General features: G+C 60.5%; 4 protein-coding genes across 4 annotated transcripts, besides 1 other annotated feature; all 4 read right to left on the bottom strand.

Moving 5' to 3' along the window:
- Positions 1 to 54: 54 nt before the first annotated feature.
- Positions 55 to 1155, bottom strand: LPMP_191060 (actin-related protein 2, putative; the record flags this gene model as incomplete). The annotated part of the gene is made up of 1 exon (XM_010699799.1): positions 55 to 1155. The coding sequence occupies one exon, from the start codon at positions 1153 to 1155 to the stop codon at positions 55 to 57; it is 1101 nt and encodes a 366-aa protein (XP_010698101.1).
- Positions 1156 to 2315: 1160 nt separating this feature from the next.
- Positions 2316 to 2824: a repeat region.
- A 371-nt stretch (positions 2825 to 3195) lies between these two features.
- On the bottom strand, positions 3196 to 3588 carry LPMP_191050 (hypothetical protein; the record flags this gene model as incomplete). The annotated part of the gene is made up of 1 exon (XM_010699798.1): positions 3196 to 3588. One exon carries the CDS (start codon positions 3586 to 3588, stop codon positions 3196 to 3198), a length of 393 nt encoding a protein of 130 aa, XP_010698100.1.
- Positions 3589 to 4473: 885 nt separating this feature from the next.
- On the bottom strand, positions 4474 to 9633 carry LPMP_191040 (hypothetical protein; the record flags this gene model as incomplete). Its single annotated transcript, XM_010699797.1, has 1 exon — positions 4474 to 9633. The coding sequence occupies one exon, from the start codon at positions 9631 to 9633 to the stop codon at positions 4474 to 4476; it is 5160 nt and encodes a 1719-aa protein (XP_010698099.1).
- A 1694-nt stretch (positions 9634 to 11327) lies between these two features.
- LPMP_191030 (hypothetical protein) lies at positions 11328 to 14132 on the bottom strand (the record flags this gene model as incomplete). The annotated part of the gene is made up of 1 exon (XM_010699796.1): positions 11328 to 14132. One exon carries the CDS (start codon positions 14130 to 14132, stop codon positions 11328 to 11330), a length of 2805 nt encoding a protein of 934 aa, XP_010698098.1.
- Between the last annotated feature and the right edge of the window lie 2622 nt (positions 14133 to 16754).

Below are 16754 nucleotides of genomic sequence, written 5' to 3'. Positions count from 1 at the left end.
GACTGACATACGCCACCAGTGTGGCAACAACGGGCACACCCCCTCGATACTCGATCAGCCTGTTGTATGGCAGCGAGCGATAATCGCGGAGTGGCCGCCATCCTCATAGACACTCCGTGATATCCACCTCTCTGGCTGATCCTGAGATAGTTCTGCAAGGAGGGCACCGCCAATATATACCATGTGCTGCCGTCGTTGCGGCTCCTTCACCCGGATCGGACACCGCACCATACGTGTCTGGTCGCCGTGTAGCTTCTCTATCAAGTAGAGGGACTTCATCTCCCGCTCCAACCGCGCCCCAAACCCTGGCAGCATAGTAGAACCTCCGGAAAGAATGATGCTATCATAGAGGGAGGCACGCACGTCGATGTCGGCGGCCTCAATCGACTTCCACAGCGCCACAGCAATGCCGTCACACGCGTGATCCATCTCTTGCGGGTTGAAGAGTACTTCTGGCGCGGTGAACCGCTCCGGCCCCAGGCGGCAGGAGGTGCCGTCCGGAAGCACGCAGTCGCAGTGTAGAGCGCTCGTCTCACACGTCAGCTGATTCTCCAGGCCGTTCTTCTGGCTCGCCACATAGCAGTAGCGCTCCTTGATCTGCCGGAGTGTGTCGATATCGTCGGAGAGCCAAGACGCATACGACAGCGCAGCTCTCCCAGCGCCTGTAGGCAGTCGGCTCTGGTACCGTCGATGCGGTTGCTGTTGTCCAAGGACCTGCCCAAGACGCTCGGTTACTGCGTGACCAGCCACGTCGACGAGGCGCTGCGCAGTCGCCAGCACACATCCGTCGAACACCGGCGTGCAGTGCGAGAGCCCCTCTCCGCACTCGACGACGACGCCACACTCGGCACCGTTCGCGAAGAGCGACAGGATACCCTGGTGAACCATCTGGATTGCTGAAAAGTGGTATTTTTCGAAGAACAATTCAAGAAGGTCACATCGCTGTCGCAGTGACACGTTCGGTGGCTCGCTCAGCTGCAAGGGCCGGTCCTGCAGCCACGCGAGGCCGTCTTCATACCGCCATTCAGCCCTACCCCCACGTGAAGGACCCACCTGCGACGGAAGACGCTTGCACAAGGCGTAGTCCCAGATCGCCTGCATGGCGTCCATGTTGTGAATCACGCCATTGCGCATCGGATACACCCGCTCTGCCATGCCGAGCACCCCCGTTGCCGAAGGATCGTCCCCACACCGAACCTCCGTTTGGAGAAGCGGCGCTCGATGAGGGTCCATTTCTTCTCGGTCACGCACCGAAGTCAGCCCCTGGAGCACTGGCGCATACAGCGGTGATTTCGAGAGATGCAAGGATGATGACAACCTGGGCGTAGGTGGGTCTTCCAGGTGTGCGCGTGGGGCGGTGGCTTGCATCGTCGGCCGGCTTGTGACGGTCGGGCAGAGGAGCAGTGGCAACGGAGAGACGCCGGCGCAGCCGCATCTGACGGTGGCCGTACCGTTATCCAGTACCACCGGTGCGAGGGTCATCGAAGGGGGGGGGGCTATTCGCTCTTTCCTTTTTGTGTGTTTCTCCACACAAAAAAGTCGGCTTGTCGCCTGGCAAGAGTGATGCTTCTTTTTTTCTCTCCTTTTGGAGGAGGGGCGGGGGCTGGGCTGTGGCTGGTCTGGGGGACCTGCTGGACAGCGACAGCTCTTCCGCCCCGCTACGTGTGCGTGCAGTCAGGCGTGTGGACGACTCCTACGAAAAGTGGGAGGAAGGGTGGGGATTGGCGGGGTGGGGCTGAGGTGGGGGTGGGGGTGACAGCATCGTTGAGCAGTGCGAGACGTCGAAGAACACACGCACCCCAGAAAGGAGAAAAGAAGAAACAGAGTGCGGGCTGATGGGAGTGGTCAGGATGGACTTGGATGGGCGTGCACACTCGTTTCGAGGAGGAGAGAGGACGGTGCGTGGAGCATCGCGGTGTTGTTGATGTGCAAGACGTGCTTCCAACTACGGCCAATGCATGCGACTGCGCAGACACACCTTTTCTGCTGAACGTGGCTATCCACCGCGAAGCACATGTCGCGGTCACCATGAACCGCCACCTCCCCGCGCCTTTGTCCGCAAGCCTTGCAGGGCAGAAAAGCAGTGGCGTAATGCAATGCGATGCAGCTCAGCAGAGAGCAATCAAGACAGAGCGCGAATTAGAGGGAGGGGTGGAGAGGAGGAAGACGCACACACAAGGGAAAAACATCAGCAGGCAAGGCGGCAGTGTGCACCAGCACCCCCCCCCCCGAATGAGAGTACTACCTCGGAAAGAGCAAGAAGGAGAACTGCACCGGTTCAAGCGACGGCTGTTGTTGTCTTTTGTCTTCTGAGTGTGTCCATTCGCTGCCATAGAGCATGAGGCCGAGCGCCTCTCCTCTCTACTCGCCCACCTCCCCGGCCCCGCCACAGGCCCCATCGCGTGGTGCAAAGCAGTCGTGGACGCGCGTCACAGCAATGCGCCCACGCAGTCATCCGAGCACAGCCTCGGCATACAACACTACCCACCCCCGCCTCGCAGCCGCACCCGTCCTGCCGGGTGGCATACGCTCGAGTTACGCGGACACGCTGCCCATCACACGGATAGCGCACGCGTGTGCAGTGCTGCAGGCCGCTCCGACGCAGCGCCACCCGGGACCTGACCGCCGGCATCCGCAGCAATGCATCGAGCCTACCTCCCCCCACGTCGTTGGTGCCTGACCCTGTGAATACCGGAAGTGGTTCAGCACTGGCAGGGATGGACGGGGAGGGAGGGGGGAGGGGGGCTTGCTTGGCCTCCCCCCACACAGTGTGTGCACTGGACCCCGGGATCCCACGTACTGAGGTGCCTCCACGTCATCACGGGGCTACAGCTGCCGCGAACGAAAATAAGACCACATAATCCACACCAACAGAGGAGCCAGACGGCAGTGAGGTGGCCTCGGTAGCCGCCAGGAACGAGATACAAGAAGAGCAACGACGAAAAGTGAACGGCAGCCAACCAAGCGTTAGCTGTGCGTGTGGGTGGAGGTGTGAATGGAGCCCAAAGAGCGCAAATACAAAAGGAAGAGACGTCGGCTAATCGCCCCTCTTCCTCTTGCCCACAGGAGAGGTGTTGCGGATGCGCAGCCAGTCGGGAGGAGTCTCCCATCTGCTCAAGCAACCGCACCTACGCGCATGTGCTTCCCCTCCTTCCACCACTGGCTGCAGTATCCCCTTCCCCTGAGAGAATCTACTCAAGTCTCCTTCTCCTTCTCGTACCCGTCTGGCGTATGGAGGTCATCGCGTATGTAGTTCTCAACCCCCACCACGCCTACCTGGTTCATTTTCTGCCGCAGCCACTGCTCCTTCAAGTCGATGCGGTGCTGCTTCGTCGGTACAAACTCCGTCTCTGGAATGCCAAAGCTCTTCACATCGGTTTTCTTCATGAGTCCACGGTCCATGCGGCACTTGAGATACTCGCGAACCGGATCTCGGCACATGGGCGTCATGTAGTCGTTCTCCTTCAAGCACAGGTAGTACCTCTCAATCTCGTTCTTGCACTCACGGTAGTGATCGAGCGGGAAGGAGCCGAGGTCTGGCGGCTTCGCCGTCACTCGCATGTTGTTGGCTGTCACGCCGTTCGCCATTGGCGCACGCGCGTTCTGGTGGAATCGAGACGAAAAGTTCGTGTGTGTGTGTGAGTTTGCGGAGCGGAGTACAAAGAAGAGCGCGTTCAACACGGGGGTATGACCAACAAGTGCAGAGCGAGTGAGTGCACAGCTTCGGCATCCGCGTTGTTTGGTGCGTGAGTGCTTGGATGCGCAGCAGTCCAGGGCAGAGAAAGGTTGACAATATCGGAAGAGAGAGACACATACACGAGGTCGATCGACGCAAGCGAGAAAGATGAGCGACGTTCAAAGAGAGAGGGCATGTCGATGCCGGTGTGCCGGTTGCTGCTGCTCTTTCCCTTCCCCTATGTGCATGCGTGAGTGCGCTTGCCTGGTGGGATAATCATAGAGCCCCCCATCAGCTCACCTGTTTCTCTCCTCCTCCCCTTCAGTTGCCTTTGGCCCTGCTGAGTTCAACGAGAAGCGAGTGGATGAAAGCTGCAGAGGGTCGAGATTCCATGAAGGCGTTCTCCGGGATGCAGGAAGAGACAGGCAAGTTCGCGTTTTTCTTTTTCTCGGCGGAGGCACCCAGGCTCGTGTGGGCGAGTGCACGCCTACAGCAGCGCTCTCTCTTTCTCTCTTCCCCTCTCCCTGCCCCGCGCACCCTCTCGTACGCCTCTGCGCAACGCGCACTTTTGCCTCCTCTCTGTTTCTTTTCGGATGCATTCAAACGCGGCAGTCGGCGTCTTCGAGCCGCACAGCACGCAGAGAGAGAGAGAGAGGGCGGAAGGAGGGGTTGGTAGCTCCGCACACAGCCGTCTCCGTCCCAGACGCGCCTCTTCCCCCCTTTCGCAAGGATGGCCGGGTGTTCTCGGCTTTTATTCGTAAATCCCCCCGCCCTCTTTTCGCGCGACTCCAACCGTGTCAAGCCGAGTCGCTCAAGTAAACGTCGTCCAGAGCGAAAACACCTGCTGTGGCGGTGCTCGCCTCCAGCGCGCTGAGGCTCGTCGAAGCGTCAATGTGAGGCTCCATGACGGCGCTATCGTCATCTGAGAGTGGCGAAGTGAGTTGCGCAGAGCTCGTACTGCCGTAGCCGCCCGTCCCCCTTGTTATTGGCATCGTTCTGGCAGGAACGCGCCCGACACTCGGCGCCGATACCGACGCGTCAACAACCGAGGAGAGCGGTTTTGATGGGCCCGCCATGGATCGCCTCTGTGACTGGGATGTCGGCCGCTGATGCGCGCTGCATTGAGAGAGGCCGGCCGGTGCATAAGTCCGTGCGGAGGTAGTAGAAGACGCAGAAAGAAGGACAGCGGGCGCGTCGTGCTGCTTTCCGGAGCCCCACAGCTCGCGCATCCACCGCTCTTGCTGCTGCTGCTGCTGCTGCTGTTGGCGTGTGGCGAGGACTTCGTCGAGTCTACTGCAACGAGCACCGTGACGCGTCCTGCGCACTACCCCCCTCGCTCTCACCTTCCAGCGCGGTGCACAGGTCGCATAGGCAGTGCTGCCGTCTTTCACACCGTCGTCGTGCCCGTCCTCTGGCTCTGAGAAGGAAGAGAGGGAGCTGGATGACGGCGCTGTCGATGAGGCGACCGAAGACGCAGCGGGCGAGGACTGTGAATGCGGAGTCGGAAACGAGAAGGTTGTGCTCCGCGGGATATTCTGCAAGGCTAGCTGCGATGCAGTGGCACTGTCCAACTCCCTGCACGTCTTGCCAAGCATGGTAATTGTAAAAGCGTCATCACTCGTCCGGGTCCCAAGTCGGTGCCGCTTGCGCGCGTGCACTGGCTCTTGAGTGAAGCGTGCAGAGGTGGTAGCCGTGTTACGGACACCAGTGGGGCTTCGTTGCGCCATGCAAGCCCCATCCTTGTCATCGTTCTCGCTTATGCTGTCAGCATCCGCATCGCAGTGCTGCTGCGTGTGCTGCAAGGGCCGTTCCGATCGTTTTCGCCATTGATGGAATCCGCCACTCAGCGCGAAGAGAACCTCGACAGGAATATCCCAGTCCGCTGTCGGGCCGCGCGGAAAGCCGTCCCCAATGCGCTTGTCCATCCGCGGGGTCACCGCGATGGCTGCTGTCGTCACGGTAGCGACCCCACTGGCAAGTGCGTTACCACCGCGGGCCCGAGTATCATCACCGAGAGCACCACCAGAGACAGCGGCCGATGCCTCGACTGCCCTGGGCGAGCTAAAACTGCTGCTCGGATGCACGATCATCTGAGGTGGGATCGGCAATTCCCGAGGTCCTTCAGCAAGCCCATGCTCTAGCCCAACCACTGGCACAATGCCGCGCTCAGCGCCGTACTCTGATTCCCTGGTGAGCACCATCGTCACGTCTGTGGTGGTGGAGGCCGTGCCTCTCGTGTCGCCGTCGCCGCCGCCACTGTTGCCCCACCTTTCATTGGCGCCCCAAGACGACATTATTCCCCGCTCAGCACCTGTTGTCGGCAATGCAGGCATCGTGAGTGGGTCGTAAAACCCGTCGACGACAATTGAGTTGACGCTGGCAGTGCTCGGGCGCACGCAGGACGGGGACAACAATGGCTGTCCTGGTGGAATGCCTTGTCGCCATCGTGTCTCAGTGTTGGCGGGGTCGCATCCATACCCAGCATCACGCAGCGGCGGTAGTGATGGTGGGCAGTGAGGGGCGGGTTGGCGCGGCTCTGGAGACGCGCCGACACAACCGCTGCCGCACTGCCTCCCGGTGGCTGGGGTGTGGGTCTCCACGCCGTCGGCTGCGTGGATTCGCAGACGGGTGTCCTCCTCGTCCGCTACGGGCCGCTGCGGCCGTTGAGGGGACTCCAGCGGCGGGCCACCGAGCTCGTGGTGCATGGATGTTGGGGAGTAGCTCGCCACGGGCGCGCCTGCAGGGTAAGTCGGTGTCCGTGCGTGGGTCGGGGCGGCTTTGTGGACGGGAGTTCCGCTGTTCTCCTCAAGTGCTGCCCACCAGCGGGGCGGCGCGCTTGAGGCAGCATCGTTGCACCGCGACGCGCTGCGGGTTGGCCTGGCCCCGCGTTGACCATCACCAGATTCCTCGTAGCCGTTATCAAACATGTGCCACGCTGACCCGGTACCGACCGCGGTGCGGTCCGCTACTGCAGCGGCCCTCGTTGCTGCGTTCCTCGTTGGTGCTGCCATACTGGCTACGTTGGCTATATCGAGCGCACGCCGTCGCTGCCGCTCTTCCTGAGCGGCTTCCTCTTCCGCCACGTGTTGTCGAAGCAGCGTGTCTGTTGTGAAGTTGTAACCAGAGAGGACAGTCTGCATCTCCCGAAAGACGGTATAGGGCGGGGCGAGGTAGAGGTGCTCCTGCAGCAGCACTGGCACATGCATGAGTGCTGGCTCCGGAACCAGAAACGTCCACCGTCGCTGTTGCGCCGTTGGCGTTGTCGCAGCGTCTTCTCGACCACTGACACCTGATGACAGGCGGGGGGAGGAGGAAAGGAGGGGATAAACAAGCCCCAACCGCGCGCAGGCGCTCTCGCTCGCATACGTAAGCTCGCCATGCACGGCCACGATGTTGAAGGCGGACTCCATGTAGTGCACCTTCATCTGCAGTTCCACACCTTCGTCAACGCCGCTGCCCAGCTCGGCAGCAGCGGATTCGCTTGCCTTCCCTTGATCTTTGCTCTGTGTGCTTGCCTCGTGCGGTGAGTCGGTAACACCTCTGATGGGGCTTCCTGAGCGTCCCTGTGGCGGTAGGCCTGATGGTAGTGCCGCCGTGCTGAATCTTCGTGGTTTCCGTGCTGTTTTTCTGGTCACGGCAGATGTGTGACGTCCGCCGTCATCGCTGCTGGTGCCCGATATGTCTTCGATAGGCCCGTCAGCGTTTCCCACAGCATCGCCCCACGCTCGGTTCACCAGAAGGCGGCCGGGGTCCCTCTCGTGCTCGTCACACGACAGGGGCGACCCCATCGGCGGTGCTGCCGCTTCACTGAAGCAGATGCCGCTGCGCAGCAGCCGCAGCCCACACGGCTTCCACGCCTGAAAGCGCTGGCACAGGTACTCGAGCACGGCCACCGCTGTCGCGTTGGTGGAGCGCTGCTTCAACAGGCGCTTTCCGTCCTTCCAAGCAGCAAGCAAAGATTGCGGGGCACCCGCCACAGCCGCTGCTGCTGTCAGTGCGCTCCGGGTGTGTTGCCTGCCTCGAACCGCGTCACTAGCAGCCGACCAAGAAGTCCCCCAACCCGCTAGTCCGCCAGCCGCGTATGATGCCGCACTCGGCGTGCGCGGCGCCATCGATGAAGGACAGAAGTAGCGTGGCTTTCCGACCAACGCCTGCGGTGCTGCCGCCGTCGCCGCCGCTTGCGCCCGGGCCTTGTCCGCTGCCGCTGCTCGCTCGATGAAGGATATGTGTGCCTTGCTGAACGTGGGTGACGCCCAGGAGAATCGGCGCTGCTGCTGCTGCTGCTGGGCAAGGCGCTCACGGGCGGCCTCGTGCTGCCGCACCCACTGTGGTACTTCGTCATCGAGGTCGTTGCGGAGGTCGGCAACGCCACCACCACCCTGCCCACAGTTCTCCACTCCGCTGCTCGTGCTGTCCAGGTCTGATGCAGAGGCGTCAGTAGTCCTGCTGTGCGTTGTACTCCTCTCTGAGCTGCCACTGGTGGTGGTACGACCTATACGATGATGTCCGCTACGCCTGCGGTGGCAACGGTCACTGAAACACTTTGGTCCAGTTGCGCGCGGCGACGACGCCACCGCCCCAGCCGTTCCCATGAGCGCCTGCTCCAGCAGTGCCCACTTCTTTTCTGGCGCCTCGGTCACTCCTGGAGGTCGCTCTGGTCGTCGTGGTCCGCCTCCCTCATGGCGGGACGAGAGGCGCGCGAGTTCCTCGGTGTCACCGTCGATGAGCCTGGAAAACACTGTCGGGCGTGTGGCCGCTGGTGGCGCCTGTGGGTGCAACGTAGGCGCAGCTGCAGAGGAGCCGGTCGCACTCCGCCTCGCTCCTCGATGAGGTTGTGGATGCCGCGCATTGGGTCTCGCTGTATCATCGTCGCTGCAGCTGCTGATGCTGGAGATATCCGACGCATCCAGCACTGCCACACCAGTGGGATAGTCTGCATGACGAGCCTGCGGGCGATCGGTCCCGTCCTTCCTCACCGTCTGCAGCGTGTGCCCCTGTGAGTTGTCATCGGTTCTCTGCCACGCAGTCGGGCTGCCGCGCAAGTGCGCTGGCAGAAGATGGCGCAGGCGGCGGTCCGGCTTCGCCCGCTCAAGCTGCAGCGGAGAAGATGGCGAAGGCGGAGGGTTTGAGAGTGGCGAAGCAGACATGAATATGTGCTTGCTTCTGCTAGGGGAAGGGGGCACCACTGCTACTGCTGCTGCGGTTGTCGCTTTGCTCAGCGAGGTCATCCCCGCAGCTTCAGAGGAAGGAGCGGCAGCAACGCTCTGAGCGTTGCCAAGCTCTCGTACGGACTCCACGCCAGGAACAGAGGCCGTCGTGGTCGATGACGACAGGCGCGTTGCCGTCGCAGCCGCTGCCGCTCGAGGAAAGAGCACCTGATACGTCATTTCGCGAGCAGAGGAGGCTGCGTCCAGCGACGACGCTGCTGTGCTGAACGGGTGCGGAGGCTGCATCTGTGCATCTCTGGATGTGGCACTAGGTTCACCGGCAGTATTCTTCTCCTCTGTTGATTCATGCAGCTTCGTCTTCCACTGCTCCCGCCTGCGCTGTTTCGCTGCGACGTCGACGAGAACGTCGAACATGGTCCGGCGACCAGCACTGCGCAAGGCGGACGGGACGCGGACGGCGTGGTCCATTGTGACAACGGCCTCATCCACCATCCCAGTCAACGCGGACGGTACCGCGGACCACACTGCACCCGGCGCTGTTGAGGTAACAGTGCTGGCAGCGAAGCTGTCAGCACTGCCTCTGCGCGCGTCATTCAGGGAGCAAGTCAGAGGTGCAGAGGGTACCTGCTTGGTTGGTTGGTGGACAAGACCGTGGGCGCTTCGGACGGTGGTGCTGTCCCTCAGCACGTGCTGTGGAAGACCGAAGTGGTGATCGTAAGCGACTTCCACCGGTCGGTCGTTGCCGACGTTTCTGTAGGAGTGGCCAACACGGCTGCTCTCATAATTCATTGGGGGTGAGGAGGAGAGGGAGGTGGTCTGCCAACATAGCCGTTGGCGACAGTGGTGGTGTAGGCACCCCTTTTGCGTCTTTCTCGGGTAGATCGCGCGCCACTGCCTGACCTGCGCCACCTCGCCAGTGCAGGCAAGCAGCGCGACGGTGATGGGAGAGCGATGCGCCTTCCTTCGCTTCGCTGTTCCTTCTTCTGCGAGTGTCTCGTCCCCAGCCGTGATGTCGCTTCTTTGATCGGCGTTGTGTTTTGTCCTTCGTTGAGGGGGTGGGGAGTGGGGGGCCCACTGTGCCCTCCTCCCACTCTTCTCTTGTTCTCTTTCTCTTTCTGCGTGTGCTTGACCGCCCTTTCTGAGCTGCCTGCTGTCCACTGATGGGGACGTGGGAGTCGAAGCCTCGCCGCGAGAATGCGCCACCAAACAAGAGCAGCGCGGCGAAACGAGAAGGAAGGAGATGAGAAGGGCAGGGAGAGGAGAAAAGCAAAAAAAAAAATGAAGTGACACACGTGAGAAGAGAACGCGCCGGCAGGGAAGTGCGTGTCCCCAGGCGTGTCCGTCGTCGTCGTCGTCGGGGGGAGAGAGAGAGGCACGCACACCCCTCTGCTTGTGCGCATGTACAAGTCTTGTGAGTTATGATAATGACGCGCGACCGTATCTACGGGTGCCTCTGACTACTCTCGCAGCCGCGTATGCGACGTCTAGTACGTCGCTGCTCAGGTACGGTGCGGTGCCACAGGGAGGGGAAGAAGAAGATGTGAGAGCTTCACTGTGTGCGCTCGCCGATGACGGCTGAGTACCTCTTCTCCCCACTTGGAAGCCATTCGTGTCTATTCTGGTCGAACGCTCCACCTTGCTCACACGGGGAGGCATACCGCATGCTTGTTGTTTCCTCTTTCTATCTGTTAACGCGCGTGCGCATGTACGCTGATGACGGCGTGCGGCATGTGTGCACAGCAACATCGACGCCGAAGGAGACGTGCTGACAACGCCTACAATGACACACACACGCACAGATGGGGAGGGGAGAAGAGCGAATCAAAAGAGAAGAGGAGCACCACGAAGGGCGCCACATACGAGAGTAAAGCCGAAGACAGCCCTGTCTCTTGTTCTTCCTTGGGTGATGAGACCACTATCGCCACTGCAGGGGCCGTTCGCGAGCAAAGCGCCTCCTGTGTCGTACACGACTGTCAGACACGCATTACTCACACGCACACATGCCCACACACACCCACACATTCAACGAAGCCACAGACTCCAGCAGGACAAAAAAGCGTAATACATGTGTGGGTTGGCCCATCGATGTTCCTTCTCTTCTCCATCCTCCACTCTCCACGCACGTCAGCTCTCTCTAGCTGGTACACTATCATCCAGTATACAGAGATACACACACACACACACCCACACCCACACCCACACCCACACCCACACACACACACACACACACGCAGACGCCTTTTCGGCATGCCACTCCCCTCGAAATCGAGGAAAAAAGGCATAAAATTCTATGCAGAGCTGAGCCAGAAGAAGCGACAGAGAAGAGCTCGCGGACACCACAGTGTACGCATAGGCGCACAAGCTCGCTGCTGCGCGTCTTGTACACTGCCCCCGTGCCTCAGTCAGCCGTCTCTTTTCTCTCTGTATGAGAAGAATTCCAAAGCGTGTTGCAGCCACTATACACATGGAATGCAGGCATGCGCTCACTCAACGACCTCTTGCCGGCCCACCTCGGCGCTATGCGGCCCGTCTGGCGTGGCGGAGCACGGCGCAAGGAAAGGAGGAGTTGATGGTACAGCGGAGGGGCTGCCTGCGTATGAGTGACAATGTTCCCAGAGGGCGAGACGCTGCTCCGCCACCTGCCGCTCCGCCTCCGCAAGCTCCCGAACCGCCGCTTCGCGGGCGAGCTGCGTGACGTACTGCTGAGTGCGGTAGGCCTGCTGCTGCGCGTGGTCGAGTCGGTCGCAGTACAAAGAGAGAGAGGAATCGCTCGCCGCTCCGCCGCCTAGGAACGCAGTATTCATAGCTCTCTTATGGGAAGCTCCACCGACGCCAGCAGCGCCGGCGACGCTGGCCCCACTCATCGGCACTGCCCACATCGGAGACGCACCACAGACACCGGCGCGACTGCTTTGATGCCCAGTGCCGGCATGCGTTTTTTCTGACGCGCGCGCATCTTTCGACTTTCCGTGGGTTTCAGTCGGCTGGGCAGGGGAGGACGATGGCGCTGCCTCTGACGGCGGTGGCGGTGATGGTGTTGCCGCCTTGCCTGACGCCTTGTCTGCCACCTCTGGCTCCGCGTCAACGTTGCCGTTAGCCCCGATGCCACTGCCACCGCCCTGGTTCGTCAAGCGGTTGTACAGGATGGAGTTGAGCGCATATGCCGACACGTACGGCGCTGGTGGTGTCACAGCAGGCGGCCCCTGCTGTACAGGTACAGAGGGGGACGACAGGGATGCGTAATGGGGTGAAAAGTCGGACGTAGCGGGTACCGGTGAGAGCCCAGGCAGCCCGAAGCCGCAGTGCGGACACCAGCCCGATGTCGGCGCGCCGTACACGCACTTTTCTCGCTTGTGGGTTCTTTTCTTCTCTTGAGGGCCCCTGGATGCCGCTGCTGGTGCTGCCACCCCAGTCTGTTTCTCTGTGTTGTCCATCTTCGATTGCGGCAGCTGCTGCGGCGGATACGACGCATCCTTTGCGCTTGGGAGAGCGTTGCTGTTGCCTGCGGTGACACCGATAGCTCCATCCCCTGCTGCGGTGGCACTTGTCGCATACCAGTCCTCCCACGCTTTCAGCTTCTTGAGGGCAACGTCGAGTTGCTCTTGGAGCGAGCCTGAAGATGGCTGCGACATCCCATCAGGGGAAGCTTTCTCTGGTGTTGCTGCTAGCTGCTGTTGCTGTAGCGGTGCTTGATGCACCTGCTGACGACATGTGTGAAGCTCAGCAACGACGAGCTGATGTGAGGTTCGAGCGTGACTCAGCTGCGTCTGCACGGCAAACAACTCCTCAGTCAAAAAACGCATCGCCTTCCGACTCTGCTGCCGCTCGCTCTCCTCCAGGGCCGCCACCGCCGCACCGGCGTCTTGACGGAGCAGCGGTGATGTTGCCGCCTTCTCTGGCAAACGCTGACGGCGAGCGCCAACGTTGTCATTTTGATCGTGGAGCACTAGCAGCAGACGGTGCAGTAGAGCGTCTCGCTGGGCAAGCGTGTCACGCAGGGCCAGGGCTTCTGCCTCTCGTTGGGCGACTGTGGCTGGCGCTGAACTGGAGGCGCTCGCTTCGGGGGGCACTGCTGAAGCATCTGTGGACAAAGCGGCGGCGGCTACGGAGGGAGGCGAAACCGTGGCACGGGAAAGCGGGTGGGTAACGGTGTGTGCAGTATATAGGGAAGATGGCGAGGACGCCGGCAAGACGGCTGGCGCTGCAGCTGGGAATGGCGTTGCTTCAGCTGCCGGACTCGTAGCGGGCATGGCCGGCTGCGTCAAGGATGCCAGGGGAGGTCCATCGCTGCTCATTGCTACTTCAATGGGTGATGCAGCAGCGCCGGCTGTCTCTACAAGAGCTCTGACGGACGGCGCACTACTGGCAGCAGGTGCGTCTGACGTCACTAACCTGGATGCCGCCGCCGGCGAGGACGTTGTCGTGGTCCGGAATGGATACTGGGAAAGCTCGGACGCGCTCACAAGAGTGCCAGCCGCGGCTGTCGCTGCGCGTGGCCAGAGCAGGCGCGGGTCAGCTGACGCCCAGACTGTTGCCGCCGCCGAAGGCGCGGAGGAGGAGCCGGCGGGCGAGGCGGCAGCGGGCTGTGTGTCCGCGGCAACAGGAGAGACCAGTGTACCACCAGTGGCGGCACCTTGCAGAGGGATGCCGTTGGTGTTGCCTCCACGAAGGGAGGCGTGAGCTGGCGAGAGTTGCACTGAGGTGGTGGAGGTAGCTGGTGTAGTAGAGGACGAGGGCGCTGGTCCGGCACGCGTCCTCGTACGGCTGGGCTTGACGAAGCTTCTCGAGCGACGTGTTTGCCAAGGATCCGCGTTAGAAGGGCCGTGTGCGGAGATACGTGAGTGCGTCGGGTTCACGCGTTGCCCAAACACGAGGCGAGGACGACTGTTTACTTCAGTGACCGCAGCAGAGGACGTGCTTGTTGGCTGTGGCGTTGGGGAGAGCATGACAACCGATGAGGGGCCAAAGTGAACTTGTCTTGACGATGGCGACGTCGACGAGCGTCGTTGCAGCGAAGCAGTAATTTCGGAAACGCGGCCTAATTTCTCGTTCTGCTCCAGTCCAGCGCGCAGAAGGTGGACCTCCTTCTCCAGGACGCGTACCTGCGCCTCAAGGTTGGCGGTGTAGGAGGCTTTCCGCGGCACTGTCCCTGGGGTACCTGTAGACAGCTGCGGTATGACGGTATCACCGACCGTGGCACCATTGTCCCTGAGGGGCACAATCTGACGTTGATCTGCGGGCTGTTGGGGGTCCAGAGATGGCCCTGCTGGGAGAGCGCTCAACTGCATCGGAGAGGATGCCAGTGAGGCTGTGGATGGCACAGAGCTCACAGGCGGCTCAGCAGAGGCGGGCGCCAAAAGGCTAGCACCAGGGGAAGAGGAACGTATGTTGAAGGGGCGTGCCGTGATGTAGCTCAGGGGAGCTGGTGGCTGCCGTGAGACGCCGCCGCCTGGGTGTACACATGCAGGGGCCACGAAGGATGCCCACCTCCTTTCTTTCTCTTCCTCTCCTTTGGCGGAGATCGACAGATCAACACAGCGAAGGGGTGCGACGCTGAAAGAGAGGATGACGACCACACGTGCGCAGCAGAGTGATTTTATGTATTTTGATGGTGAGACGTGTATGCGACTCTATCGGCGTGCATGTAATATGGAATGGGTGGATTCCACTAGCTGAGACCCACGATGATGCGCTGTGTGCGCGAATCGGCGTTTGCGTGCTGCCTTCGTGAGTTGGTGGTGTGTAGTGTGCGTGTGTGTGTGTATGGGGCGTGGTCGCAACAGGGGTGGACAGGAATAAAAGGGGTTTGGGGAGGGGGAGAGGGAAGAGGAGGAAGCGATAACGTGAGCTGACCAGGATCAAACCGTGGGGGTACTCACTCCACTTTCGCACCTGTCGATGGCACTCCCTCTCTCCGATAGCCAAACCAAACGCCTTATCCTCTGCTTGGATGCCTCTTTAGGTTTTTTTTGTTGTCGCCTCTCACTCACTCACAGCGGCATAAGAAAAGAAGTGCGTTGTTGTTCTGCACACTCGTCGTGACGCATTTCTTTACACAGTCCATGTAAGCACCGAGGCATGCACCCTCCCCCACCCCCAGGAGAGTCATAAGGAGGAGGAAGAGGTGGTGAGAGAGTCGCCAGAGACGGTCGATCGAAGCGACGTATTGAGTCAACGAAGAGCGAGAGAGGAGGGTGAGGACAAGAGTGCAGTGGAGAGAAGAGAAAGGGACGCGTGTTGTACACGTCGACGTTGCGACTTGCCCCGCAGCGGAAGGTGGTCGTGCATGATGAGGTGAATGGGGAAAAGAGGGCCACATCCGAGGGGACAAGCGATACAACGACCTGCTCTCGCCCGCTCTACATCCTCCCCCCTCCCCCCACATACACACACCACCTTCACTTCCTTGCTCTGATTTCGCCACAAAAAAGAGAACGTTGACATGCTGCGCCAAAGTCCTGACAGCGCCGCAATGCTCACTCTGGAGGATCTCCCGAATATGCGCAGGAGGGTTTTTGCTCGTTGCGTTGCCGCTTTTCTCGATCCCCTTCCGTTCCGCTCTCGACAGTACAAATTTAACATGCGACAATGAAGTCGAAGAGAGAGAGAAGAAGGAGAGACCCAATGAGCCTCCAGTGCCCCCTCCTCCTCCTCCTCCTCCTCCCCTTCTCGTCCTCCCTCCCCCCTCCCCTCCCCCACTCTTTAAACTCCGCATTGAAGAGCGGGGAGGGGAGGGGAGGGGGGGGCACAGACGTAGCTATACAGACACATACACACCGTGAGAGAGGGAAAAGCACGGATTCCACCCCGAGTCCGCAAACTCATCAGCACACTTACGTCTATGAAACAGACAAGCAAACACACGGGTGGGAGAGGTGGTGGTGGGAAAAAAGGAGCCGCCCAGGACAGTGGGTGACGAGACAGGCAGGAGGAAGGGAGGGAGGGAGGGAGAAGAGTGCTGAAGTCAAACGAGGAGGACGCCGACGAACAGGCAAGAACGAACGAAAAAGAGAGAACGAGAGCGGTACAGGAGGGAAAAATAACAAACAAAAGGTGATACTCTCTGCACAGAGAGAGAGGGGGGGAGAGGGAGAGGGAAGGAGAAACCTGCTCACAGACGCGACTGGGGACATGCGGTACGCCATCGTCTCCCACGTCCATAGGGAAGTGGAAACCTCCGCCTGTGTGGGTATCCTCAGCGTGGGCGTCATCTGGGTCTCTCTCGCTCTTTCTCTCTCCTTCTCTTTTTCTCTGTGTTTCGCTGCGTGTGGGTGCGCTGAGGTGCGTAGGTGCTTGCGCTTCACTGTTGGTTTCTCTTCTGCTGGAGCGCCGCGGTGTGGTGCAGATGCATCCAGAGACTGAGACAAGAAGAGAAAAGGGAGGAAGCAACCCACAGTGCAAGGAGCGGCGGTGCAGGGGAATGTGCAGGCGCCTATCAATGCAGTTTGTTTCCCGTTCATCACGAGATAAGAGGCAGAGCCACGACTTCAAAAGATAAACAAACAAAAAAAACAAACAAAACGTCGACCACAGAGAGAATAGAGACCGCGCGAGCTGCGATACGTAGGAGTGCATAGAAAGGCGATGCGGGATGGCTGGGGTGAGTGGGGCTGCAGAGTGATGAGGGTAAATACACCATGCAACTTGAGTGACGAGTTGGATTCATGTGGGAGAGAGAGAGAGAGAGGATGACCAAAGCCGACTGGCACACGCGTCTGCACACGTGCAGTACGAGCCCGTGTGCGTTTCTGCGCAGTCCGCTTCTTACTCGGCTCCAGTGACACTCAGGTCAATCTCTCCCACCCACCTGTCGTCCCGCGGTGCGTTCATTGGAGCGGCTACATATATGCGTGTTGGCGCTCATTCGACTCCCCTCCGCCCCTCTCTACAGGTCATCGGCGGCCTTGAGC

This window comes from Leishmania panamensis, assembly GCF_000755165.1.
Source record: "Leishmania panamensis strain MHOM/PA/94/PSC-1 chromosome 19 sequence".
Classification (NCBI taxonomy): Eukaryota; Euglenozoa; class Kinetoplastea; order Trypanosomatida; family Trypanosomatidae; genus Leishmania; species Leishmania panamensis.
The sequence above is the reverse complement of the archived record's forward strand: the minus strand, read 5'-3'. Positions and strand labels throughout refer to the sequence as shown.